The sequence below is a fragment of the Phragmites australis genome, chromosome 20 (genome assembly GCF_958298935.1).
Source record: "Phragmites australis chromosome 20, lpPhrAust1.1, whole genome shotgun sequence".
NCBI classification, from domain to species: Eukaryota; Viridiplantae; Streptophyta; class Magnoliopsida; order Poales; family Poaceae; genus Phragmites; species Phragmites australis.
This window is the reverse complement of record NC_084940.1, coordinates 970,034-996,133: the sequence shown is the minus strand read 5'-3', so window position 1 is coordinate 996,133 and position 26,100 is coordinate 970,034. Positions and strand designations below refer to the sequence as shown.

General features: G+C 42.9%; 3 protein-coding genes and 1 non-coding gene across 8 annotated transcripts; 2 read left to right on the top strand and 2 right to left on the bottom strand.

The window, feature by feature from the left end:
• The first annotated feature begins 2,713 nt into the window (after positions 1-2,713).
• LOC133901204 (HMG1/2-like protein) lies at positions 2,714-4,642 on the top strand. The gene is made up of 8 exons (XM_062342487.1): positions 2,714-2,804; positions 2,906-2,951; positions 3,109-3,186; positions 3,278-3,335; positions 3,420-3,464; positions 3,979-4,059; positions 4,162-4,239; positions 4,330-4,642. Exons 2-8 carry the CDS (start codon positions 2,914-2,916, stop codon positions 4,339-4,341), a joined length of 390 nt encoding a protein of 129 aa, XP_062198471.1. The 5' UTR covers positions 2,714-2,804; positions 2,906-2,913; the 3' UTR covers positions 4,342-4,642.
• A 1,297-nt stretch (positions 4,643-5,939) lies between these two features.
• TRNAT-CGU (transfer RNA threonine (anticodon CGU)) lies at positions 5,940-6,011 on the top strand. Its single transcript has one exon. It is a non-coding gene; the product is annotated as a tRNA-Thr (tRNA).
• Positions 6,012-10,693: 4,682 nt separating this feature from the next.
• LOC133901390 (DNA mismatch repair protein MLH3) lies at positions 10,694-19,543 on the bottom strand. 5 transcript variants are annotated; one of them, XM_062342762.1, is made up of 25 exons: positions 19,226-19,542; positions 18,798-19,166; positions 18,659-18,710; positions 18,527-18,574; positions 17,777-17,934; positions 17,627-17,684; positions 17,360-17,417; positions 17,163-17,255; positions 16,901-17,066; positions 16,803-16,818; positions 16,498-16,721; positions 16,215-16,293; positions 16,072-16,116; positions 14,502-15,974; positions 14,328-14,421; positions 14,130-14,229; positions 13,828-14,028; positions 13,310-13,354; positions 13,177-13,230; positions 12,965-13,071; positions 12,445-12,493; positions 11,728-11,787; positions 11,452-11,524; positions 11,271-11,356; positions 10,694-11,182 (listed from the first exon to the last, which is right to left on the bottom strand). In XM_062342762.1, exons 2-25 carry the CDS (start codon positions 18,921-18,923, stop codon positions 10,994-10,996), a joined length of 3,654 nt encoding a protein of 1,217 aa, XP_062198746.1. In that variant the 5' UTR covers positions 18,924-19,166; positions 19,226-19,542; the 3' UTR covers positions 10,694-10,993. The 5 variants fall into 5 exon arrangements, with proteins under 5 accessions (XP_062198746.1, XP_062198743.1, XP_062198744.1 ...); XM_062342759.1 differs by having other exon boundaries at positions 12,965-13,230; positions 19,226-19,543; XM_062342760.1 differs by having other exon boundaries at positions 12,965-13,230; positions 18,798-18,942; positions 19,226-19,543.
• Positions 19,544-21,163: 1,620 nt separating this feature from the next.
• Positions 21,164-24,577, bottom strand: LOC133902022 (uncharacterized). Its single transcript, XM_062343591.1, has 4 exons — positions 24,207-24,577; positions 22,972-23,760; positions 21,992-22,039; positions 21,164-21,915 (listed from the first exon to the last, which is right to left on the bottom strand). Exons 1-4 carry the CDS (start codon positions 24,417-24,419, stop codon positions 21,688-21,690), a joined length of 1,278 nt encoding a protein of 425 aa, XP_062199575.1. The 5' UTR covers positions 24,420-24,577; the 3' UTR covers positions 21,164-21,687.
• Positions 24,578-26,100: the final 1,523 nt, after the last annotated feature.

The following is a 26,100-nucleotide window of genomic DNA, read 5'->3' as shown; positions in this document are numbered from 1 at the left end:
TCAGTTATGGATACTAGCTTGCTAGATGAAAATTTTCTTTGCAGTCATGTGCCACTCTTGTGTGTTCAGGAAAACCCAGATGATAGGCCACTTATGTCATCCGTTGTGTCCGCCTTGGATAATGGAAGCACTACACTTCCAACCCCAAATATCCCTGCATACTTTGGACAGAGGAGCAACGAAGGGTGGAGATGGCAATGACACATTTTACTGTTACACCTAGTTTTAAGATCAAATCAAATGTAGTAACGTTATAGGTAAATAGTAGACATAATATCTATTATTACAATATTACTTTATTACATAAATAACCTAAGGATCTAAAAGAAGATTACATAGTAGTAGAAATAAACTTAGCACGACGCTCAACTCCACAGGCAATCAACCGAAAAGGCGTCTACCTAGAACTCACCTCTATCTTCTAGGAAGTACTCGTAGTCTTCACCTTTTGAGCACAAAAAGATTACGAGAGAGAGCAAACGTGAGTATATGTAATATTCAGTAACTGTAGAAAAGTATGACATATGAGCTAAAAGTCAAGGTAGGTTTAACTCAGGGGTTTATTTGTATGTATACTATTTTAGTAGTAAAACAAATATAAAGGCAATCTATTTCCTATGTAAATGATTCTTTAAGATCTGAGTTAAAGTTCCCACCACCTTGCTCCCTAACCGAGGTTCCAACCAACTTTAAACAAAGCTAACTTGAATCATAGTTTTCACCACTATGATCTACCATATCCAACCAAAAACTAACCCGGGAACCACCCAACTAATCATGTGAGTAGTTCATGCCGCTCATGACTGTAAGCACGGCTAATATATCAGTTTTTCACTATACAAAGGTTGTACACTTTACCCACAAGACGTGTATTCCTGTTTTATCAAGTACCTGTTGGCCGACGGATAACTCCTGCACACTTTTGAGGTGTGTGCTAGGAATCCACTGCAAAGTCTTTCGAATACATCTCTCGGCACGTGTCGATCCGCTGAGATTTCACCACCGTACGTAAGTGAAGTACATCCTCAACCCCAGAAGCCCCTCTTGCGCCTTACGATTCCAAGAAGTACATCCTTTCATTCCCGTACCCTCAAATAACCTTCACAACGCTGAGAGAATAACGAATTACTCGGCTAGACCTGTTCTATACTAGACTTGTGGTTGTAATATCTTCATAGGCGGTCACTCCATTAACCGGTTCTTAATATGGTCTGAGTAAGACCGCTAGCATCCAACATGAGGAGATAACTGATATCCAATAAAGCCAATACTCTTAACTGGAACATATCCACAAGCTAACCAACATGTCAAATTGCCCAGCCCCTACTTTCCAAGTCTAAGCATTTTACCCATGTTTAACATTATTAACCAAAAACCATTTTTCCTATACTACCCATGAGTAAGCACAACTAAACATTTTCTACTCAGAACATGACAACCAGACTATGGCTACAAGGAAAGTTATGAAAAACAAATAAACACTAAAAATGGGATATCATGTTTAACGAGCATGCAATTTGTAAATCAAAACTTTATAAAAATAGACGCAAAATATTCAAGGACACTTGCCTTCTTTATTGAGTTGCTCAAAATCTCCGAAGTCTTGATCCTGGATGTTCTCGAACATTTCTAGGATAAACTTCTCTATAAGCGAGCAAACAAACAATATTAAGAACAAACACTAAATAAAGCAAACACATAAAACAAACACTAGAACAAACCAGAGCATGATTTTAGGAAGATTTGAGCGTAAAAACCGCCCAAATTGGAGCAACGATATAAAAACTACGGCTAAACGAATTTTTAAACGACAAAAAATGACAAAAAACTATTTCTAAAATTAAACCTAATTTTTAAAGGCTTAAAAAATTTATTCAAAAAATTTTAGAATTATTTTATAGAATAAAACTGATTAAAACAATTTTATGAAATTTATTTGCATTTGTTTGAAAATAAACTAATTTTTATATGCATCAAAACAAATTAAAAATATTTATTTTATTAAAGAATACATATTTAAATATTATTAGAATTAATATATATTTTCTAAACTATTTTTCAAAATAAAAACATTTATTCTATCCTTAAACTATTTTTCAGAAATAAAATAGAATTAAAAACCTATTAAAAAATATGAAAACATTTATATAAACTATTTTCTATTTTCTAGATTTTTTTAATAAAGAAAATCTATTTTCAAAATATTCGGATTATCACGAATTACTGTCACAAAATTTATTGAAAAAACTAAAAACTAAAAATTATTATTTAATACAGTTGCTTTTAATTCCAGTCATAGAGCTACTAGCAGAGCTCTAACAACAGACTGCTAATGAAACTATTTTAGTAAAATTCAATTCCCCCACTTTAAATGACACGCGGTCCTGGAAACTTCGACCGAGTGTCGAAATGCCCAAACTGACCCTACAAGAAGCACGGGGAGGGAAAAGGAAAGGAGGCCTCCCGCCTCAGCCCAAAATAACCCGAGCCCCACCCACACGTCCACTGACAAATGGGCCCCCTTCCGTTCCGACCTCCCGGTCATGGGAGCAGCGACCGCAGGCTAGGCGACGGTATCGTAGAGTAAGGCATTAGCCATCAGCGCGCCGCGCGGCCAATGGGAGGCGAGCGCCCGGATCGCTGACGTGGCGAAAATTTTTCTAGATCCCGCGCAAATGCGCACCGCCCCCGCCTTTAAAAGCCGCCCCTTTCTGACCCCTCTCCTGTCCAGTCGCATCACGCAACGCACACCTGCACACGCGAGCGCGCGCACACCCAAACCCTCGTCGCGATCCGACCCCAAGGTACACCATGAGCTCGAAACCTAGATCAAATCGCCTCGAATTTGAGGCTGTTGGTGCGGGTCGTTGCTAATCACTTCGTTTCGATTGGTTCGGTTTGGTAGGTCTCGAGATGAAGGCGAGAGCGAGGTCCAGCCGCGGCGACGCCAGGTACGATCCGATGCGGCCGCTTCCTTATTCCATTCTCGTGTTGTTTTCGACGGTTTCTGCTGTTTCGCGGTGGTTTGGGATCGTTTTGGTGGGGTTTTTTTGATGGGCACGCTTCCTAAATTTCGATGGTGTTTTGTTGCTTTTGGTGGTGGTGAAGACTCTCGGTGAGGAAGAGCAAGGCCGAGAAGGACCCGAACAAGCCCAAGAGGCCTCCGAGCGCGTTCTTCGTTTTCATGTGAGTGTTAGATTCGTGCGATTATTGTGTGGCTTTTTTCGCGTTAGTTGTGAATTCGTTCTGATCGGCTTGGTCTGTTCATTTTTTGCAGGGAAGGGTTCAGGAAGGACTACAAGGAGAAGCACCCCAATGTGAAGCAAGTCTCTGTGGTAAGCATCGTCTCGATTCGAAATTTCGCTTTGATTTCGCTGTGAAAATTTGCGTTCTGATTCGTGTGCTTTTGTGGATTGCAGATTGGCAAGGCAGGTGGTGACAAGTGGAAGTCCATGTCTGATGCTGTAAGTTGCCACCATCTCATCCCCTGCGAAATGTTCGATTCATAGTTTGTTTGGATCCGTTATGCTGCTTGGTGGTGGTTGGATGCATGTTCCGTTTTAAATTGGTTTGGGTTACCTGCGTTGCGCATACATCTTCTGCTTACTTATTGCGGTGTTAGACCTATGACATTGCTGATGCCTGGGGCTAGTCCTCTTGTTTGGTTATTGTATGCTCAAATGGTGATGATGCGTTGATGCCGTGGAATTCGAGTTGGGTTCAGTTAGTTCAAATATGTGTTTTCACGTTGAAATTTGCTCACCCGTGAGATTTTGATTCAAAAATGTCTGATGCGGTTGCACATTTAGTTCAGTTTAGTCGCTCCAATTTCTGGACAGAATTTCAGTTTCCCCTTTTACTTGCTGTTCTGATCTGCTCCACATTGAGATGTGTCCATTCAGTGTTGGATGTGGTCGTTTTACTTTTTGAAATTTGAATCGAGATGTGCTTCTAACATTGCTGTGTGCTGTAACGCAGGAGAAGGCTCCGTTTGTGGCCAAGGCCGAGAAGCTCAAGGCTGAGTACAACAAGAAGATGGACACCTACAACAACAAGCCGGTATACCATTCTCTCCTCTGCACCTGCCATTGTCCGCAGATTCGATAGTGTGGTTTGCATCGGAGTGAGTGATGTGTGCTGTCTTTGAAATCTTCGTTGCAGTCTGGAGGCCCCGTAGCGTCTGGTGACTCTGACAAGTCCAAGTCCGAGGTGAACGACGAGGATGAGGGCAGCGTGGAGGTGAGAGTCTCCTGCTGCTGCTGCTGCCCATTTCCTTGATGTTAACTGACGTTGCTCTGAATTCCAACCTCACTGATGCTGTTTTCGCAGGGAGACGAGTGATGGATAGAGCTCTTCCTCACCAAGCTGTCGCTGCCAGTAGTGAAGTCGCCGTCGTCGGCGTGACCGGGCGTTGCAGTCGCTGCTCCTTAACCTCTCTAGATTTAGTAGTAGTCCCCGTCTCGAGTTGGTAGGATGAAACGCCCCCCTTCCGTCTGTGCAAGTGCTGTCTTCAGGTGATGCAGTTTAGTTGTAGTGTTCGCTTCTTCGGCACTTGACCAGTCAATCCTCAATCTGTACTTACCCAAGTATCTGTGCCTTTTTAAGTCCCAGAACAGAATAGAATCTCTCTCGTTTGTGTTCACTGTTTGATGGTGATTCGGATCGCTCTATGTTGCGATGCGAGATTTTCTGCTTTGGGTCGTTAGTCTGAATGAATGTTTTGCTGTCATCAGCCTGATTACCTGTTGGTTCCTACATTCAATTGCTGCATAGAGTCTGAACAAATGGTGTTGGGATGACCTCAAGCATCCTTGGGAAATCATGATGAGTCGACGTCTGTTCATGATGAGTCGAAATTATGTTTGATGCTCGTTGCCCTCTGCTGTAGTGTTTGACTGGTGAATAGCAACCCGGCCAGTACTTTACTGTCGCACCCGCCGCCGCAATGCTTGGTTCTGTAACAGCCTGAATCCCATCCGATTCGTTGCAGCGTCAACGCGGACAGAGAATCTGAGTGGCTGCACACTGTGACACGTGCAGCATTCGTAACTAGTCGAATCTTAGGCATTGGCAAAATGGTGAATAAGATTATTTCCAACCATATTCCCTTCATTCCGTTTCTTTCTTGATTTCTTTCTCTGTTTTTTTATTCGCATCTCTAATGGTTTTCCTTCGAGAGAAATCGCGAAGTGAAAGTAGAGAAAATCTCGTCTTGAAGGAATGACTCTGAGAATCCTGTCGTGAAGAGAATCGTGAAGAGAAATTATTGGAGCGTTGAAGAGAACGAAAATCCCTTCACAACGGAAATTTAATTCACGATGAGAATCTATTGGAGCGTGGCCTAAGACCATTCCCAACCATATTTTCTTCATTTCGTTTCCTTCCCGATTCTTTTCCCCATTCTCATTCTCTTTATTTTTTCTTTCATCTCCAACAGCTTCCCTTCGAGGAGAATCGTAAAAAAAGAGAGAGAGAATTCCGTCCTGAACGGAATGACTCTGAGAATCTCGTTATGAAAGGAAACCGTTAGAGCGTTGAAGAGAAAAAAATCTCTTCACGACGAGAATTTCATCCTCGAGAGGAATCCGTTGGACGTGGCCTAACAACTCAAGGCTGGAGAAAGGCAAATGACATCGTATGCCTTTTGTCCAGCTGCGCATTCTCGTGGTATGTCGCACGCCGCGTCCCGCACTGAGTTGTGGTAAGGAAGCCACTGATCTCATGCCCTCGTGGTAGGAAGCCGGTGACGCACGCCGCGTCTCGGTGGCAGGCCGAACCCCCTGGACGGGCAAGGGCCTCGCCATTTTGGATTAGGACGTGACATCCGTACGGGCCTTGAGCGCAGGATGTCAGCAGAGGGTGGGTGTTGAACGCGTTGCGCTGCTTCAGGCAGGAAGTTAATATATATTATGTTTTTAATGAATTACTGGTTAAAAGGTGCTTCCGTAGCATAGTGGTAGTGCGTTCGCTTCGTAAGCGAAAGGTCGCGAGTTCGATCCTCGCCGGGAGCTCTACATAATAAAATTTTTGCGTTGCCTTTTTTCTTTTTTAACCTTTCTCCGCTGTGAATAGGACTGTAGGATGGCGACAGTTGCCGGTTCCCAACTTATCAGGCACTCCGCAAGTCCTTGCCGCCACGGCAAACTTATCACATGTACTCATCAGGCATCTGCCCAGAAATTTCTTAGGTGTCCTGAATTTCCTTGGACTTCCCTAGGTTTATTCACGCATGGTTAACATTGCAAATTTTCATCCTTGCACAGATTCCCAATGTCAGGTGTTCCAGGAAATGGTTTCCTCAAACAAGACTACACATAAATTGACATTGGAACACAATCGTCAACTATATATTTGCATCAGCATTGCACTGCCACGGCATGCATTTTACATTTCACTTAGCTCAGGGAACAGCTACTCTAATTGATCCACGCAGATATTTGCAATTTGCAATCACACCATCAGATATTTCAGTCCAAACTTCAGAACAACGCCTTGTAGCAAACAACAGCTGATGATCCGCATTACCATCTTCGCTTGAAGATGTTTTTTCTCATCACTTGAATCCTCATACATCAGCGTCCCACATCAATGCCTGTAACTTGACTTCAACACATATGCCTCAGCGTAGTCATGGGACTTAAAGCTACCGTCCAGCCTCCACTCTGAAACTAATCTGATCGACTCCAGGATCCTCCTTTGTCTGTTGAGGTGCAGGAATGATAACGCTCTGATTCATCAACTGAAGGAGCGTGCAACTCTGGATTAAGTACATGTTGTAAGGATCAAAAGGAAGAGATGACGGGTCAAATAGAATGCAGCAATCGTATTGAGCAAAGTTGGGGGTGGCCACTTCTAGTTGCATACTTGCATGTGATAGCCTTGGTTGCTTCATGTTTTCCTTCTCAATGATGGTTTTGCAGATTCTCTCCTCAGTTTTGGTTAGATTGTGCCAATTTCTCATGAAGGTCCGCTGGATTGTTACCTGCAGTTATCAGGTGAGTGCCTTCGGTAGTAACCGATGGCATGTTATCTATATACATCTATCAAAGGAACTGAACTATCAGAGCATATGGCTATATATAGTTTATCACAGGAACTATCATAGCAGCACTTGCTCGTCAAATTTTCTTGCGCAAGGTGAGCAGTGAAGTTCGATCTGGTGGCAGGCTATCACCAACACTGCTTGACATGGCCTGGACAAGTTCTGTTGGGAGGCCACCAGCAGAGCTGAGCTAGATACTACAGGTGTTAAAGCTAATAACGTATCTTAACTCACATGATCATTAGCCCTAACATCAGGCACACTTAATTGTGGAAGCGTGAGAACATATCATTGTTCGGTGACGCCATCATATGAGGATGAAGAGCGTGATCATGTCAGTGTAAACGTGGACGTTGGTGTAGAACGGTGATGTAGATGATCGGTCGGTGAAGAGTTGATGCCGTGCAGTCAGGGTTTGCAAATACACTCGAAATGTGCAAATATCAACCGACTGGTTTTTGAAATTTGAATTCAAAAAATTAAAAAAAATCTAAAAAGTTCTAAAAATACTAGAGACGATTATAAGATCTTATGCGAAAAAAATTCAAAGTTAATGTCGCTTGCATCATATTTTCTATGGAGGAAGTTTGAAAAAAAAAGAAAAATACTAAAATGAGCCATATGAATAGGATGGTTTGACTCATCATGTTAAGGAAAAGTTTAACATGCAAATACATATTTTTCCTGTGTATGATGTATCTTAAGAGTTTCTTAGGATCATTTGGCCCTTTAAAAATTGTTTTATTTCATTTAGAGTTTTATTAATTTCTCCATGATTTTTACAAAATTCATAAGCGTAAAGTTAACATGTTAAGAAACAGCATGGTAATTAAGTTTTACATGTCTACCATTATTGTTCCAACATAAAGTATAGTATAAGTAAACTAATAAAAGTGGTTTCACTAATTTTTAGGTGTGAATCGGTTAGTTATGAATTAATTTAGTTGCAACACATTTACACAATCCTACATGTTACAATAACTATTTCATGAGTTCATGTATTTTTAAAAGATATGATCATGTAAGAAAACTAACAAAATTGGTTTCATTATTTTTTGGATTAGCAAATAATTAACTATACATTTAACTAGGTTTAGCAAATACATTTTCTCACAGAAAACATTCAACTTTTTCATGAGTATAAATACTTTTATCATGTATATCATGTTACAAGGAAACAAAATTTTTTGTTTCACTTGATTTTAAACTCAGATGAATTAGGTATTGATTTTACAAAGTTGAGCTATTTTTTGATTTTTTGTTGAACTTCACCAAAATGCAAAAAATGTGTTCGGTTTTCGAAGAATTAGACTGGTTCTCGACATTCTTGAAATGCGAAGAATTCAATCGCATTTTGATGGAATTTGATTGAATATTGATGAAACCGATCGCGTTTTGGGAGTCCGATTTGAGTGGATTTTGCCTCGGTCAACTAGGTTTGACCACACGAATTCATTTGAATTTTTACTCGAATTTCTTGATATTTGCGAATATTGGTAATTCGAGGGGATCACATTTTGGTGCTCAATCGCATTTGTGAACCCTACGTGTAGTCTGCCGGTGATGCTCAGACGTAGCTGACATAGTGGTGGCCGATGGTGATAGCGACGACAGTCTTTGACATATTACAACGCCCTTATGATAGTGGGGTTTCGGTATGTTAGGATTAGATAAGATCACGTGAGAAATAGTCATCAAGGGTGCTTGCTCCTCCCCTTTTATATTTTGGCGCTGTACGGATCGAGAGTATAACCAATTATTAGTTACACCTCCGATCAAGACATATGGTGGAGACAGATTTCACTCATCCTCTAGGTTTTGTTAGCTATAGTAAGATGGGTCGAGATCAATTCCAACATTCTGGAATAGTCCTTTTCTATTGCCATAAGATGGGCAACGATGGCCTAGCGTCCACTGCTGCTGGCCCGGGTGTCGTCTAGGACGGAGCCGCCGCCGTGGAGGACGGAGCCGCCGCCGTGGAGGACGACGCCAGCGGCAGGGGCAGCATGTAGTGTCGCTGCCAGGTGGGCACGGAGCAGAGGAGGGAGAGCGACTCGCCGATGCCGGTGGGCGACTCGAGCAGCGCGTGTGCTCACGGCCCACCCCTGCCGCCGCGCGCTGTCCAGCGTGCGTACTACGTACTGCTCCACCGGCGCGCCGCCTCCTCGGTCAATGAACGACGACAGGTGCGAGCAGGCAGGAGCTCTGTATCATACGCACGGACTGCGGCTGCGGGAGCACGTGCGCGACAGTTGGGAGCGCCTCCATGCCGTCGCACTGCAGCTTCACCCCCATCGCGTGCCTGCCTTCCCAGACATCTCACTTCCCTCGGAGAATCTCGCGTGCGGCGCAGCATCAACAAAATCATCACCGAGGTGAGTGACAGGGACTGGAGAGCCACCGTTACGCTGCGCTGCACAGCACACCTGGAGCTCCATGGCCGCCGCCGCCGCTTTCGCCTCCATCTCTCTCGTATCTGACCTCTTCTTCTTCTCATTTGGGTGTGCGGCCGTGCGAGGGGTTTGAGGCGAACGGGCTCGGGGTGGCCGGAGGCCGGAGCCGCCGCTTCCACGGCTACGGCGGGTCGAAGCTTTTTCGAGATTGGGTCGCAGCTTCTCAAGGGACCGCAATCTGGATCGTACATTTTCAATCCAACGGTAGAAATTTGCCCACCTGAGACTTGGACTGCGGTCAACACAGTTTACACAATACCCCTCATTCGGATCTGCGTATATCTGAGCCGTACAACTACGATCTAAAGGTTCAGCAGGAACAAGGGTGGACAGCATTTCGTTTACCGACCAGGGAGTGCTCCTGCCGCGCCGGCGGAGGCCACGAAGCGAGGTCGTCGGCTTCAGCCATGGTGTCTATCTTCCGAGTTCCGACTAGAGGTGTCGTCCAGGTGGGCTAAGGCCGTTCGGCGTCCTTTGTCCGTGGACAATGGTACGCCGGCGCCAGGCGCCGTCCTCGCCTCGTAACCGAGATCAGCTGGGTTAGTCGCTGCAGCCGTCGCCCGCAGTGCAGCTTCCTCGTGCGGAGGCTCGCCACCAGCGACCGTCTTTCACGCGTGGTCGACGGCACGACGGAGTCCAGAGGCGTCATTGCTGCGGCGGAGGTGCTGTGAAATACCTCCCAACGCCCAAGGTGGTGGCGATCATGGCGCCCTGTCGCGCATGGACTCGGAGCACGGCACCGGCAGGATTACTGTTTGGCAACGACGCAGTCGTGCATACCCGGGCCACGCAATCAGGGCCGCACAAGTCCGATCAAGCGGTCTTCCGAACCCCCTGGTCGGTGTTCGGCAGCGGGTCGCCACTCCGGTCACCGCCTCACCGGCGTCCGGGTGCGTTTCATGATGTCATCTCGGTCGAGCGCCTCCGCATCCTGGCCGTCTCCTTCACCTGACGTCTTGTACACTAGTCTCATCCAGCAATCCTATTCATTCAGATATTAAACATGTAATTTCAAAAAAAAAAACTTTCATTTGCAGAAGCTCTATCCTTTGCACTGTGGTGCTAGTGCTAAAACTATGAATACATCTGTTCCTTGCATGGCCTGTGTCACTGTGTGTACTAAGCCTGATAGATTATGGACCACTAGAGATGTCTCTGGTCTTCGCTAGAAGAAACTACAGACAAGGCGGGTTCAAAAGATGTCGCAGCCATCTGAATTTCAACTAATCACATTGCTGCATGGTTAGATGCAGATGTACATATTTACATGATATGAATAGTCCTTAAAAAACCACAATGTACAAGTTTACAACAATATACGCCATGGCAAACCCCAGTGATCACCCGTCAGGTACACACGGTGATGGGCGCCATTTTATCTCCTCTTCGTCAGGAATGAATGTCTAATGTATGTAAAGTAGCGGAATTCCACTACCTACAAACTATACAAAACACACTCCCTTTTTCGTGATTTACATAATATCCTACTGTCCTACAGCTACAGGCCACGGCGTAGCTTTCTCAGTCGTTTGAGGCGGGTTTGAGCGCGCTCAAGGTTGGGTCCTTGGTGCTCCAAGCCATGCCAAGTCTCTGTCTGCCTCCCGCTCAGCATTTCGAGCCTCGCCAACTCGTAGTGGAGGGATGCAATGTTCACGATGGGCACCGTGGTCGGGCGCCCATGGGCACACTGCAAGAGAGGTTTTTATTTGGAGGGAGCTTCCATCACTGAACCACAGAGTAATAGCAGAAATAAGAACTGAGGATTCAACCATCACCTGGAAGCATAGAGATGTTGCTTTCAGTTCTTCAATAATCAGACAGCACTCAGATGGTAGCAAGGGATCACCAAACATGATCGCGCCTATAATAAGGCAAGAAGAAACATCAATGAAGTGAGTTTAAATATAAAGAAATGCTTGGACTATGGATGAATATAGGGGGTAAATAAGTAGTAACCTCTGCAAGCTTTGAAATTAAGAATACGGAGAACTGCTGGGGGGATAGCTGACGACCCATCAGTCTCATCAAGCTGGTAGAAACAGTAATATGTAAGATGACTAATGGTTAATGAAGTAACTGTAACAGAATCTCCACATATTGCTTCATTACAGATAGCATGCAGATAAAAATCTGTGGCTCATTCACTCATAGACCCGATTATGTGAGAATCTAAGCGAATGAGAAGACTTCAAAAATAATTTAAGATGAACATCATAAGATAACAGCAGTTACCTGCTGAATAAACTCCATAAGATCTTTCCCTGTTAAATTGACACCCAAAATACATGGAACCTGTGTAGCATAGATGATGTTTAGTGTGCAAGAATACCGCATTACATTTTTATCTGAGAAGACTTAATCAGATACTTGCTATTTGTAACAGCATTTGGGAATAAAATTGTACAGAACACCGAATAAGAAGAAAAAATGCATTCCGCTCTCACGCTTGATATAACAATATCACTTCAAAAAGGAAGTAACAATAAAAAAAATCCCCACAATGACTACCTGAAATAGGAACTCTTGTGAAGGCCCAATTCAATGAGAACATTTATCTCTTAAATTTGTTGATTTTCAAAAGACATAATGATATCATAAAGGTTACATGACCTGAGGATTACAAGGAAATATCATGCAAAATGTTGTGTTTGAAATTTGTTTTTTACCTCTAAATATTTGATATGAACTTTTGACAGGACGCAGATCTAGCTTTGCCTTTCCGTTTCATTCTTGACTTATTGTGATAAGTGGTCTATGCACAATTTACGGGTATCAAATAACTTCTAACGGGTTCTATAACATAATTTACCAATAAGTAAACAGATAATATGTAGAAATACAAATCAATAGGCCACCTTGTCCAGCAGATAGGAGTTAAGGAAAAAATGTGCAATCAGCAAAGGTTACAAAACATGTTGAATGGTACGGACAGAAGAAAAGGTTCCTTACAGCAACAAGAGTAACAAGACGGGCTTGTCTCCTCAGAATGTTCATGTTCCTGAAAAATACAAAGCAAATGACTAAATGACAGTCATATATTTAATATACACAGATGAGCTGATTGGTTTTTGCACTCTCAGAATAGTTAGAGAATGGTGGATCGAACCATTTATAGCTGAATAAGAAAAAAAAGAGAAACTACCATCGAGGAACTAGGTAAATATTGTATTTTAAAAAGATAGGAACCTACCAATTGAGCTAGGCTAAATTCCTTTTAATAGCAAGAACATGCTAACAGCCTAACACTGAATGCTTCAATCATGAAATTCTTTAAGTTATGTACCATGTGCACAAACTATTCTCAGATAATAATAACCTAAAATGTACGATTGACATTAACTAAATTGCAAAAAAAACCTAAACAGAACAGCAAGTCTCAGGTCATTTGAAAGGAATTTGAGTGCTGTAGTTAAAGACACAACCAGAACACACAAAAAAGCCTTCATCCACATGATAGTCAAGCACCTACTTTTTGAATGATTCAGAGGAATTGCTACAACTGTTGATGATCCAACCCCATTTCTGAATCTGCTCGGCATACTTCTGGAACAACTGAAACCCAGTCTCAGGGAGAGACTGAAAACAAATGGGGTAAAATACGACACATCTTAGTATGAAAACATGTTCACAAATGTTATATTGACATAATGCAGCAAATGCTGACAAATAAATATGACATACTAATTCCTCCTCAGAGTCCAAGTAAGTGATTCCATGGCCTTCTTCTGATAAAACCTGCATATCATATCACTAAATGAGTATGAAAGAGAAACAAGGTTGAAGAGATGTTCCTGGTCACTATAACATTAACAACCTTGTTACGGAGCTCTTCCAAACGTATCCTTTCATCAGCTGCATGCTGTAAAAAAGGAAAAGAGGACATAACTTGCTAAATCTTTCAAAACCAAAAGCATTTCATCAGCACACATGTATTACCTAGTTCTGGATGAACATAAGAAATGCATGTTCCACGTTTCAGTAATGGAAATATAATACAAATGTTTTAGGACATATTTATTGAAAATTATTTTATATATTCAAGCTTAAGAATTCTTAAAGACTAAGTATTTCCCTATAAATAGTGGAGTTATAGCAGTAATAATAAATTCATCCAAAATGTTTCCTGAAAAAAGAAGCAGCAACAGGTCCACATCATGAACATTTGCCCACAATTTGATTACTACAAATACAATAATCAATAAAATAGTTTTCATATCCATAAAATGATTATTACAGAAAATAACAGGAACAAATAAACTGCTAAAAAGTATTATCATTTGATCAACTATGAACCTGATTCCCTCGCCAAAAATAAAATAAAATAAAATGAACCTGATCAACAAGGAGGATTGTTTCCCCAGATATGACGGGAATAAATTTCTTATCCAGCTGCAACAAAACCCTTGCCTCGTCAAAGCAATTCTTGTCAACACATTCAGGAACTAGTGAGCTACAAGAGAGATGTAAGGTCCCAGAAGAAATGCTAAGTACATCATCATAGCATCTGAAAGGACTATGTGGCAACTCCAAAGCCTACAAAAGGAGATAAAGCAGTAAGAATAGAAAAAGGTGCATAATAATGACAAATGAAAGTTCCTCTATGCGAGTATCCAGAACTTTAACGCTTGCTTAACTGTATGCTGGCCAGAGTCATCTCGCCATTTTATTTGAGCAGAAGAATCTTCAAGCCCATCAGAACACGCATCTTCACACATTTTCACAAACCCATTCGAGCTGGCCCAAATGAGAGAAACAAATGTACAGTAACAGGCTTAGAAAGACATTTTCAAGTATTAAAGGTAGATGCAGACAACTAGGCAAGAGCAGCACACCTGAAATTTAGGTCTCGGCATTCACTGCTATCAGTCTCAGGAATAGGCTGCGCTGCGCTCATAGGTGAGATATCCACAGGTGTTGGTGCATTATCTGCATTTGATTAGAAGACTATAAAGTTAGCACTCATAACAATGCAATTAACAAAGAGTGGCTAAGGTTGTAAGATGTACCTTCTGGGTTGTTAATGCAGATATCTTTGTCACCATCTGTGGTCAGCGGCTCATTTAATCTAGAGAATTTCCGTTTACCTCTATAAAATGGTGGAGCAGAATGACTCCTATTACCCTTGGAAGGCCTGTATCGCTGATCGCATCCAAAGTTGTGTTGATTCAGCGGATCTTGAGTAAGCGTGCTGCCATTCGCCATTTGAGAAGAAGGGACATTCACATGGCAACCATTAGCACTTTTCTCAGGAGAATTATCATCTGGCAATCTCACGTCAAATTTTGATTTCCAAGTTATCAGATCATCTTCAGAACCAAACTGGTCGGTAGAACAACAATCATTATTGAAGTACTTAAGAAGCTGTGTTTCATTGTCAAAGTTATCCAAATGTTTAGTCCCTTCACATATTATTGACGAATCATTGTTAAATTTGTCCAAAGTAAATCTAAGATCGCTGTCAAATTTTCTGCAGTTCCAAAAACCAAAGCTTTTATTTGATCTCCTGTGAAATTTCAAGTCAGTCCTTGCATGACTGCAAGGTGTATCAGCCAACGAGAATGGATGGGGAAAATGATGGTGAGTATACTTGAAGGAGGATCTATCCATGAAGTCACTGTCCCACGGAGCATGGATATCAGGGAAGTTCATCTGGCTAACAGTATCAGCATCAAAGCCTTCAACACGTCCAGCTGCATTCCCTAACTTCTTACTGGTGCTGCACTTTCTCAAAACTCTACAGAAGCCTCTGCAGGTGCTGCTGCTACCATCATCATGATAAAATCGATCACTCAACTGTGACATCTCAGGGTAAGAAATATCAGTGATTGTCTCTGTGGCTTCATTGAGTAGGCAATCTTCATTTAATTTGTCAAACTCGACATAGAATCCATCCCAGCCCGATGTGTGTTCCTTTACATTGGTTTGATTTTGAACGAGATCACAGGTCATTCTAGTTGGTCTACTGAGAGCCCTGAAGCAAGATTCTTGGATTTCAAGTCCTGGACCAATCAACTCAGATTCTTGTTCATGAGGTAAAAAACCTTCAGTTGGTACATCTTCCGACATTCCAAAATTACCAGAATATGCATATTCATGAAATATACCTTCTGTTCTTCGTCTTTTCCAAGCAGTTGGATTAACACTCGAAAGATCATCGTCTAACTGAGAAGTACCATCCTCCAACCACCGAGAAATGCCACTTTCAGGAGAATGCATTTGCTTATACCCAGTCTTGAAATCAATAGTGGCAACATTGTCGTTGTGTTGGGATGTGTTAGTGATCCTTTCTGAAAAGGAGACATGACGTATGGATGGCTCCGTATCAAACGAAATGTGGCGCAAGTCTTTTAGTGCTGCTGTGGCATTCATATCCCAATTGGTGCCTCTGACTGCATTCTTCTGCTGAGTGCTTTGGAATTCAACATAGTCTTCCTTGTTCTGCACATTATGATGCTTTAGGAGGCCCTGATTCAGTTTCACTGCAACAAGCACCATATGAGAAAAGATCAGAAGGTTAACAGATCAAAAGGGACCAATAAAACCAAAAAAATGAAGTATGTTCACGAAGTCATCAACCATCATTTGTAAGAGGCACATGGGTACCATCAGCAGAAGCTTTGTCTGGCAATAGAGAAGGGTACAATAATAATGCATTCATGCCCAGAATTGTTCGCTTCACAAAGAAACAAGCAAGGAAAATTGGGGTCTCAGTTTCTAACCTTCTGGTGATTGCAGTGCATGCTTCTTCCAGTAGTTTGTGAAAGTTTGTTCAAAGAAAAACAAGACAGTTTGCCAATCCTGAAAAGTGGCAAAAGAAGAAGGGAAGATCAAATAGCCAGCTATAACAAAGTAATTTATTTAGGGATGAAACAACATCATATTTCCAAAAAAGCATAAGACTCTTTTTACTGAGAATTTGTCCCACCCACACAGGAGCATTAATAACAAATGAAGCCTACCATACACAAGGAAACTCAAAAGAATAGAGTTGTAGCGAATTACCTTGAATTCTACAATGGTCTTTGTAGGCTCAAAATGTAGATCATAGCTAGATCTAGGGCAGCACAAGTTTAGCAGATATGCAGGGTAGACGTCAGTCTTCTGCCTCTTCCTGCTCCGAACATCAATTTCTTCATTCCTCTTTATCAAAGAAGACTGAAAACTAGCTGCCAGATTATTAAGCATATTGTGGATCGGGTTTCTATTCACGAATCTTGAGTTGATGTCTTTGGAAAGTCAAGGATGCCACCAAGAATTTGAAATGATAGTAAATAAAAGTAGATATTAGAGATTGCCGAGGAGGATACACAAGTATTGGAAATCCTGAAAAGGAGAAGTGCACTTTGGTGAAAACAATTTGTCTAACTTTAGTTTCAACAGCTCACAGCTTACACATGGACTTTACCTTCGTACAGAACAAATCTGTTGGTGCAGATATGTGCCCTGAAAGAACCCAGTCCTGATCAGAGATCGCTATTTCATGAAGACATCTAGAGACATCATCCCCAAAACTATTTGATATAAGGGGCAAAGGGGATGATGAAGGAGTTGTGTACAGCAACTCATCTTCACTGCATTTGTAAAAACGGCATGTCAATGCATGTTTGTACATGTGAAAATGTAGTGTAAGTAAAAAGTTAAATACCAAGTGTAGCACGTCAAACTACCTGTCAATATCAAGAAGTCTGAGCGAAACCTGTGGATGAATAAGCGCAATTTGCAGGACACACTTCTTAACATTATATAATTCTCTTCTCTCACTACAAAATATGATGTGAGAAATATTGATCAAATAATCTTTTGAGCAAAATTGTGAATAAGAAAAGGCATCTGCATATGAATAGTACTTATAACAATCACATACCTAGATTGCATTTGTTTCCTCCGTACCGGTTGATTGTAAAAAAGCTCCCGAACAATAACTACAAAGGTGAAAGCTTCCTGATAAATAGCTTCGATAATATGACAGAAATATAAGTAACCCAGATGACTTGGATAGATTATTATCATCTCACTGTTCACATGTATTATGTATATGTCAAATAAACTAGTACGCCTTACTTTGATAATATGTGAGCATGCATTGATAAGAGTGGTGCTGCTTTGTTTCATGGAGAAAAAATAGAACTACCTGTGGTGCCGACAAATTCCCTCTGGTTATCTATTCCTAGATGTAAGCATTTGGACCCCTGCATGATCGCCAGAAGAGATTCAGATACACTAACCATGGGTAGATCACAATTATGAACAGAATTTAAGAAGTTCAGTGTTTAGGTAGTGCCTTTATTATCTTGCAGTATGAATTTGGTCTCCCACGAGCTTTTGTCCTAACTTCAACCACAGAGATATCAGAAAGTGACGCGAGTGCTTCTCCATTTTGTCCGAAAGTTCTAGAACTAAGTTCCCCGAAACCCATGCCATTATGGAACTTGGATGTTGCTGTCATAGCAGAAGGCATTTATACATCATTAGCACGGTTAAGACCACATAATGCCATCGAGTATATTCATTCTTTTGAAACCTACACGTATTTCAGGCAGTGAGGTTGCACTTAAATAAAAAACAACATAATCAATTCTGATCCTGGCAGCAGGGTTTCCTACTTGCTATTATTAAAAGGGTCCATTTTATTCAATTTCAATGATGATTATAGGACATAAATAAACTTTGTATCGCTTATGTAATTTTCGTTTTACTTATCAATCAAATCTGTTTCCATCAATAAATAGCAGGCCGACCCAAAAAAAAAATCCTATTTATTTTATTGACTACAAAGTTCTGTGTCTGACAGTCGGAAATTCACAATTAATAAGCACACATGGCAATCATCAAGGTCAAATATCAGAGTATGGATGTCACTTCCATTAATACTATCTAAGCGAAACAGGAATTCACTATTCTGCATCTGGCATCTGTGGAATCAGATGAAAATCCAGCAGTCCCCATTTATTACGTAAAGGTCAATAGCGCTGAGTATAGTAAAAGGCAATAGGTAAGCAAATGAATAAAAACAAGGAAAGTTCTGACTTGCCATATTTTTCTCCCAAGAGAACTAATTCATCTCGAGTAATACCACAACCTGCAATTAGTACAGTACTGCAATAAGTTTTTGTAAATGTAATTCACAGTAGTAAGAAATCAAAGGAATAAGGTAAGTGCATACCATCATCTGCGACTTTTACATAACATGCTCTAACATTGACTTCGATGTCAATCTGAAATGGGTATCAGCGTATCAAAATGGTAACACACATCATCAAAGACACTATATGTTGATTATTTTTGCCTTTCCATATGTATACCTTGGTCGCATTTGCATCAATGCTATTATACATCAACTCCTCAACAACCCTTGGTAGGTCAGACAGAATAATGCTTGAGTGCAGGGAGCTATGGACGTTCTTGGGCAAGCGCTTTATGATCTTCATTTGCACATTCTTGGAAAAAAACTGGATGAAATAAGAAAATTGTCAAGAGTGAATTATCCAAGCATAATAAATAGGTACAATCAGGAAATTCATCGAAGCTTTAAAAGTTCAATATTAAGTAGATTGCTTGAAGGAGTGATAATGATGTTAAATCGAAGATGTGGCTCAATCTTCAACGACGGAGCTTTGCACAGGCAAGAGGGGGCCATGGCCTCTCCAACACATAGCTCAAGTGTTAAACATCTGAGGGAAATTAGTCTTAGAAAAACGGGGGGAAAGTGAATATAGTTAGGGTTTCTTACCAACAACCCGCAAGTTGGGCGGACAGGAGCCGGGAGCGTGGGCAGGCGGCGCACGGGGGCGGAGAGGAGCGGAGGCAGGCGGCGCACGGGGGCCGAGAGGAACGTGGGCAGGCGGCGCACAGGGGTGCAGAGGAGCGGGTGCAGGCGGCGGAGAGGACGGAGGACGGTGGAGAGGAGAACTGGCTCGGACGCTCGGCGGCAATCTTCGGGACGGAGGACGGTGGAGAGGAGAAATGGCTCGGACGCTCGGCGGCAATCTTCGGGTCCGCCCACGCGGACGCGGACGCGAGCCGCTCGCCGCCCACCCTCGAATCAGCCCAGAGGCATCATCCGTCTCGGCCCATTTATGTCGCTCGGCATCCCTGACAATAAATCTTGATATACGCTTTTTACGGGTGTGTATTGAACGATTAAGAACATAATAATTTATTTAGGTTTAAATTTTTTATAGGATAATAATCCTATATTATGTGGATGAACTTGTTACCGAGTATTTTTCGTGTATCTTTTCGAACTTTCCTTCTCCCTTTATATAGCAGGGGAAATATAATATATACAAGCAGACCGTGCCAGACCTAACGGCAGACCTACCCATGATAAACCAACTACCGCTAACCTATCATGACATCAAATAGTCATATATGCTCACCCTGCACTGGTCGTCATGCACGTCCTAACCCATCACCGAACGCTGCTACGCTCATCGGTCAGACAGAGTGTCTGAGGAAAGAAAATACTTGAGTGAATGGCATTAAATACGTTATAGCATGTTTGGTGAATACATGCTCTGTGATCAACAAGGGCTAGTCGCACGAGCACCGTCGTGGTCCTGAAATGAGTCATATGGTTTTGAAAATATCTACTGCTGAGTGATATTTGGCGGTGTGAGGCCCGTCTTGTTAGGCACCCCTTATCTATTACACCGATATTTTTTTTATTTGATTAGTTTGTAGTTAAATTTGTTTGGTCAATGCTTCTTACATTTTTTATTTTTTAGAATTATTGAGATATTTCCATGATATATCTTTTAAGTTTTCTGTGGGAAAATTGTATCGTTCCTGTAGTGGAGTTTGATTGTTGGCTAATATATTTTTCAGATGCTCTATGATATGTTTTCCGTCTTAGTAGCCAAGCCAAAATTGGCTTGCCAAAATCATGGCCAACTTTGACCACCAAATTGAACTAAGGTGGCCAAAGTGAGAGAACTGCCATGCCATATTTTGACACTGAAACAAATGGTGGCTAAATGTGCTCCCAACAACAAAATTTTGGCTTGGCAAGCTTGGGCACACTATGATAACAAACCGAACAAAGCCCAAGAGCCGGCCTACTCGGGTAAATGCTCATACTACGCCCCCTCCTCAGTTATGCTCATACTACAGCAAAGCCGAGCTTGTCCATATATCCATCCATTAGTGCTGTAAAAATGATCCTACGAAACCTGATTTCGTACATCTAAAGACTAAAACATATTCGTGGTGTGACACGTGACATTTTTGTAGTTTCTTTTATTTTCTAACCTATGATTTTTCTGAGCTTGTCCATTCTATCCATTAGTGCTGTGAAATGATCCTATAAGACTGATCTCATACCTTTAAGTGCTAAAACCTATTTATGGTGCGACACATGGTGTTTTTGTGGCTTCTTTTATTTTTTAACCCATGATTTTTTTAACACATGATGAGCTTGGTGGTTGGTTATGCCAAGTGTCACATTATAAATAGGTTTAGCTCTCAGTTGTGTTACATGATGATGACAGCATTCCACCCTCCCCCCCCCCCCCTCCTGTTTTAATCTTCCTCATCGACTTGCAAATTAGGAGGGTTTTGGTTGTGTTTTTCTTTACTTTACTAGGGTTCCTAAGGCAAAAGTCTGTGTTAAAGTGCAATTTATACAAATGTAGGGATCGAACTAAAAAAGGATTGCTTTGCAAAAGCAGCAGCATGAAACTGGTTAAAATTTACACCTCACACTGTCAGAAAACGCACACTGGCTCTGAAGTTCAACCAACACTAGGAAGCAAGCTGCGATGCAGTGCACCAGACGCTTGTTCTGAACCGGTAAGCAGCTTTACAGTACAGATTCCATCGAGCAAACAGCTGAAGCACTACCGCACTGCATTGCACTTCCACAGCCAAAGAAAAAAGGTCACATTACATCAATATTTAGCCCTACCAACACACATGCAGGTTAACATGGCATTAGCTCTGCACCCCAAACACACCAGTGGAACACTTGATACATCAAAACACATGATACTATGAAGAAAGAAGAAGCTGAAGCTTATGCCTCCTCATCAGAATAACTCGTCAAGCTGCACCAAAAAACGTAGCTCCTGACTCCAAACCTATGTTACGTCAAAGTCCGTGGATATCTGCAGTACCAGTCACAAAGAGCCTTTGATCGCGAATACACTTAGAATGTATAAACTTCTACTGGTTAGACTTCCAAATCTTGTCCATTCAATTAAGCCAGGGATGCTTCAAGCACTGCACAGCAGAAGGTCTGTTCTCCGGACTGAAATCTAGTATTGGCCGAAGAAAGTCAGCGAAGCCTTGGGCGTCAGATTCAGTGAAATTGTACCTTTCCACAAGTACACGGTCCAGGGGCCAGAATTTCAGTCTTCTGATCCTCTTTAAATCTCCATGCCGATCAAAATAATCCTTTGAACGAGTCCCTGAGCTAGCAATCTGAAAGACAGCAAAATAAGATCAGTGAAATTCAGACAACTGGATAAAGGGAAAGAATGAGAGAGATTGCTGTAACCTTCCGAGGCATCTTTCCAAGAGTTTCCATCATCAGAGCAAGGTGGTCCTACAGATAGGTAATAAATAGACCAATGAAGTGATTGATTTATGATAACACTAACATCACAGTAGACTTGATAGGCTGGAATCAACATCTTGAGTTGATTGATTTAGGAGAACAATTGACACAGAATCTTACATAGGTATGATATCAAATTCACATTAATAGAGTAATTGAGCAGGTAACAGAACAAAAAAGTTGTACATGCAAATAATTATTTGTCAGTCCAACGGTGCTTCAATTTGCGATGTGCATTACATCTGGCTGCCAGAATCATATAGTTCTATTTTGTTTTTTTAAAAGAAAAAAAAATCAGTACAAACAGAACAACTCACAAGTTCAGACCAGTCTATTTTTTATCCTTCAGTATGAAATGTTTCTAAAAGTCTTCGAATCAAAACTGCATGCTGTAATGGAGGTTACTTTGCAATATCGTGCTAAGAAGAAACAAAGTAGCATATTACCAGGGAAAAAAAACCACAGTGTGTGCTTCAAATGTCGCACATCAAAGTTGGTAAGTTCATTTAAATACTGCCAGAGTGGACCCATTCATTCTTATTTCATTTCTATAAAGATTTCAGTAGCTAGGTTGGCACATGTCAGGTTGGGTGCATCTTTGCACGATTGCATATTGTTTGAATTTTGAAGTGGCCCACAATCTGATGCACTACTTGTATCAGTGCAATTTTTAAAATGTCCAAAAGTTGCAAAGGAGTATTTGAAATTCTGGTGGATGAACCCAACAAAAGCTGGAACACACAAAATATGGTGCTGTCTGCAATATAGGCATGATGAAAAGTAGGGTAGCCTGTTCCCATGAAATTTGGCAACAAAGAGAATACCACAGTGGTATTTTAAACATGTGGGGAACTGTTGATCCTAAGAATTTGGTAAGCAAAACTATTCTACAAACCAACAAACAAATGTGGTTCTTTTACCTCATCTTCACTGCATCCCTGGCAATCCTTGGGAGCAAACAACAAGTCACCGGTGGCAAGCTCAAAGGTCATGCAAGCAAATGACCACATGTCAGCAGAATATGAATACCCGGAACCGATGATAACCTCAGGAGCTCTGTACTGCCTTGTCTGTATTTCACCAGCAAGCTGCTGATCGGTCCAGCAGGCATTCCCAAAATCGACTATCTTGCACTTCAGGCTGATCCCATCCAGGCTCCTCTCCTTCTCCACTTCGGCCGCAACCCCGCCAAGCGAAACCCGCCTCTGGGAAATCTTTGCCACAGCTCGCCTTGCTCTCATCTTGAGCATCTTCTCACTGAAGCTAATCACTGTCCCACCATACTGGTTGCCCACAGGCCTATCAAGGATCGGTGTGAACCCGGAGCGTACTGGATCTTTTGCCGGGTTGATCGTTGACACGAGAAGAACATTCTCTGGTTTCAAATCCGTGTGGATGATGCCAAGCTCGCTGTGCAGGTAGTCAAGGCCGACCAGCACTGATCGGCAGATTTCCTTCACCCTGCTCAGCCCAATGCCCTTGTTCCGGTTGTACCGTATCAGGCGGAGCAAGCTGTCCCCGAGGAATTCGGTGACCAAGCAAACGTGATGCCCGTTGGGGCCAGCGTGCTTGAAATGGTCCAGCAACCGCACCACGCACTTGGAATTCGTCGGGTCGCCTTTGGCCACCGCCGACAGCAACTCGATTTCGTGGAGAGCCGCGTGCGCGTAATCCCTCGCGCTCTTCTGGATCTTGAGAGCCACAAATCTCTGCAAATTTTGCAATTGCAGTAGTGCAATTAGTAAGTCGTCATTCATAGATGAGAGAAGGGAAAAAATGGTCATAAATTGGAATTGCACATGGGCAGCAGAAACAAACAAAACGATTTCTATGTAGGAAAGCTACAATCTTTGCATCAAAAAGACCGTTTTGCTCCTGGATTTTCGGGTTGAAATGTCTGCAAAGTTCTTCTGGGGAACAGAAATTAAACACACACAAAAAAGCAATCGAGCAGGGTTAAAAAGACAAAGCTGCACTGTTTTGGATTCGGATATCAGCAAGCTTCCAAACAACTCCACCAAAATCCAAAAGCCACCGGAACAACCGAGCAAGTACAGAAAGTTGCAGAAAGAAGGCGAAAATAGGAAAATAAATTATCATCTATAAAGCAAGAACAAGAAACAGAAAAAGAGGAAGATTTGAGGCGCGCGCGTACGCTGTGGAGGGTGTCGTAAGCGAGCCAGACGGTGGAGAAGTTGCCCCAGCCGAGCTTCCGCTGCGCAACGAACCTCCCGCCGGCGAAGCGGTCCCCGGGGCGCGCGGCGTGGTACCCGCCCTTCCGGTACCCCTCCGTGCCCTCGTCCTCGTCCTCGTCCTCCCCCTCCGACCCCGACGAGTAGCTGTAGCCGTTGCCGAACAGCGACGCCATCGATCGACGGACCCACTGATCTCCTCCTCCTCCTCCTCCGGCGGATTCGAATTCCTGCGGGGAGAGCGAGGCAGGAGGCTAGGCTGGCTTCGCTTTATAAGCGCGGGGGACCTTTAGCAATTTGCTCGCGTTCGTTGGGTCGGTCGGTCGGGGACGGGGAGAGGAGCAGTGACCGTTCCGCCACCACCGAGAAAGGAAAGGCCCCTGGTTAATCCGGATTAAGGCCATTAATCGCCGTGCTAATTGTTTCCTCCGTCTCTCTCGCCTGCGTGGCCGCTGCTCGATTTGAATTGACGTGTGGGGACGGAATGTCGTGGGGCCATGTGTCAGTAGGAGTGACTGGGTTTTGGTTTGGTGCATGTGTGTGTGGATGGGCTGTAGTTTTGGGCCGGCAGCAGTTCACACGGCATTGTCTCCGTAAAAACTTGTGCATGGTACAGGCAGGCAGACAGCACCGGTAATGTCGTGGAGAAACGTAACTGCTCGTCGGTGCAACTGGAAAAGCGCAAGCCAATCTGTAACGTTTTGTCAAGGAACAGCTCACGCAGAGTTTGTCTTCACGGCCAGATTTTACCCGTGCAAGATATGTTCTCCATCGTTTTGATTGCCTACAAATCCTGGGAGTTGTACTGGTCGCGTTTGGGTGAGTCCACACGAGTGTACTGGTCGTTTCGTGTCCCGTAGCCGTAGTCCGGAGCCGTGCCGTGGTGGAGACGTGAAGCGGAGCAGTGCCGTGCGCGTACGCCGGTGAGCGGAGACGTGAAGCGGAGCTGTGCCGTGCGCGTGAGCGGAGACGCGAGCGTTGGCCGTCCGCGCGGGCTGGGTCCTGGGAGTGGGAGGGCAGGAGGCCGTTCGCGTCCAACAAGCAGCGCGCAAGGCAGATGGGCCTTGCCCGCTAGTCGTGGGGCTATTATATAGCTTGCACTAGGACAAAGTATGTTGATGTACGCCAATCATCTCATACAATGTCACGTAGGATTTTAATGATTCGAATGAGAGAGAGGTGACATAATGAGGTTGTTGTTTCGTAAAACAAAAGTCTAATAAGTTAAAATTTAGGATTATAAGACTAGTCTCACACTATTGTACCAGTTATTTATTGTGATACAACTCATAATATTTATTTGTTACATGCACGATATTTATTTGTCACAATCTACTATAGGAATTTGTTAAATTACGTGTCAATACATGTGACGGTCTATCCGACAACACCAATGTACTCGTACACCCTTACTCATCTTCGCAGCCCCTCCGTCGTTTTCCTACTTCTCTCCGGTGTCGTGTCCGATGTTGGTGGGTCTCTGCCCCCACCCTTCCTTCTCTAGCAACTTCAATGAGTTTTTCCATCGTGCTTACCCCGTCCCGCCCTCCTCCTCTATTGCCCCCATTGTGCTAATTTGGCATTGTCGAGTTGTTTCCTTGACTCCTCTATTGTTGACATCGTCTACCAACTATCCTCCACCACTTACGATCGACGGTGCCCCACCCACTGCCCACTGCCATCGCTAGTCGATCAGGTGCCAAGGGCTTCCCTCTAAGTTTGAAGGTCACTCAATCTCCGACCCCTAAACCTGGCAACCCTGTAGCCCTAACCTTATTCATCCACGAGCCCTACGACAGCGGAGACACAGTGACAAAAGGGCGTGCAAACATGGGCTAATGAGCCTCCTATGCCAAT

Coding starts and splice junctions, on each gene's coding strand:
- LOC133901204 (XM_062342487.1), top strand. CDS start 2,914: ATGAAGGCGAGAGCGAGGTCCAGCCGCGGCGACGCCAG. Junction 3,187..3,277: donor AGCGCGTTCTTCGTTTTCAT/GTGAGTGTTAGA, acceptor CATTTTTTGCAG/GGAAGGGTTCAGGAAGGACT. Junction 4,060..4,161: donor ACACCTACAACAACAAGCCG/GTATACCATTCT, acceptor TCTTCGTTGCAG/TCTGGAGGCCCCGTAGCGTC.
- LOC133901390 (XM_062342759.1), bottom strand. CDS start 18,923: ATGAAGATCATAAAGCGCTTGCCCAAGAACGTCCATAGCTCCCTGCAC. Junction 18,575..18,658: donor TGTAAAAGTCGCAGATGATG/GTATGCACTTAC, acceptor TACTAATTGCAG/GTTGTGGTATTACTCGAGAT. Junction 11,525..11,727: donor TTATGGAGTTTATTCAGCAG/GTAACTGCTGTT, acceptor TGTTTCTACCAG/CTTGATGAGACTGATGGGTC.
- LOC133902022 (XM_062343591.1), bottom strand. CDS start 24,419: ATGGCGTCGCTGTTCGGCAACGGCTACAGCTACTCGTCGGGGTCGGAG. Junction 23,761..24,206: donor CTTACGACACCCTCCACAGC/GTACGCGCGCGC, acceptor CAAAATTTGCAG/AGATTTGTGGCTCTCAAGAT. Junction 22,040..22,971: donor AGGGATGCAGTGAAGATGAG/GTAAAAGAACCA, acceptor ACCTATCTGTAG/GACCACCTTGCTCTGATGAT.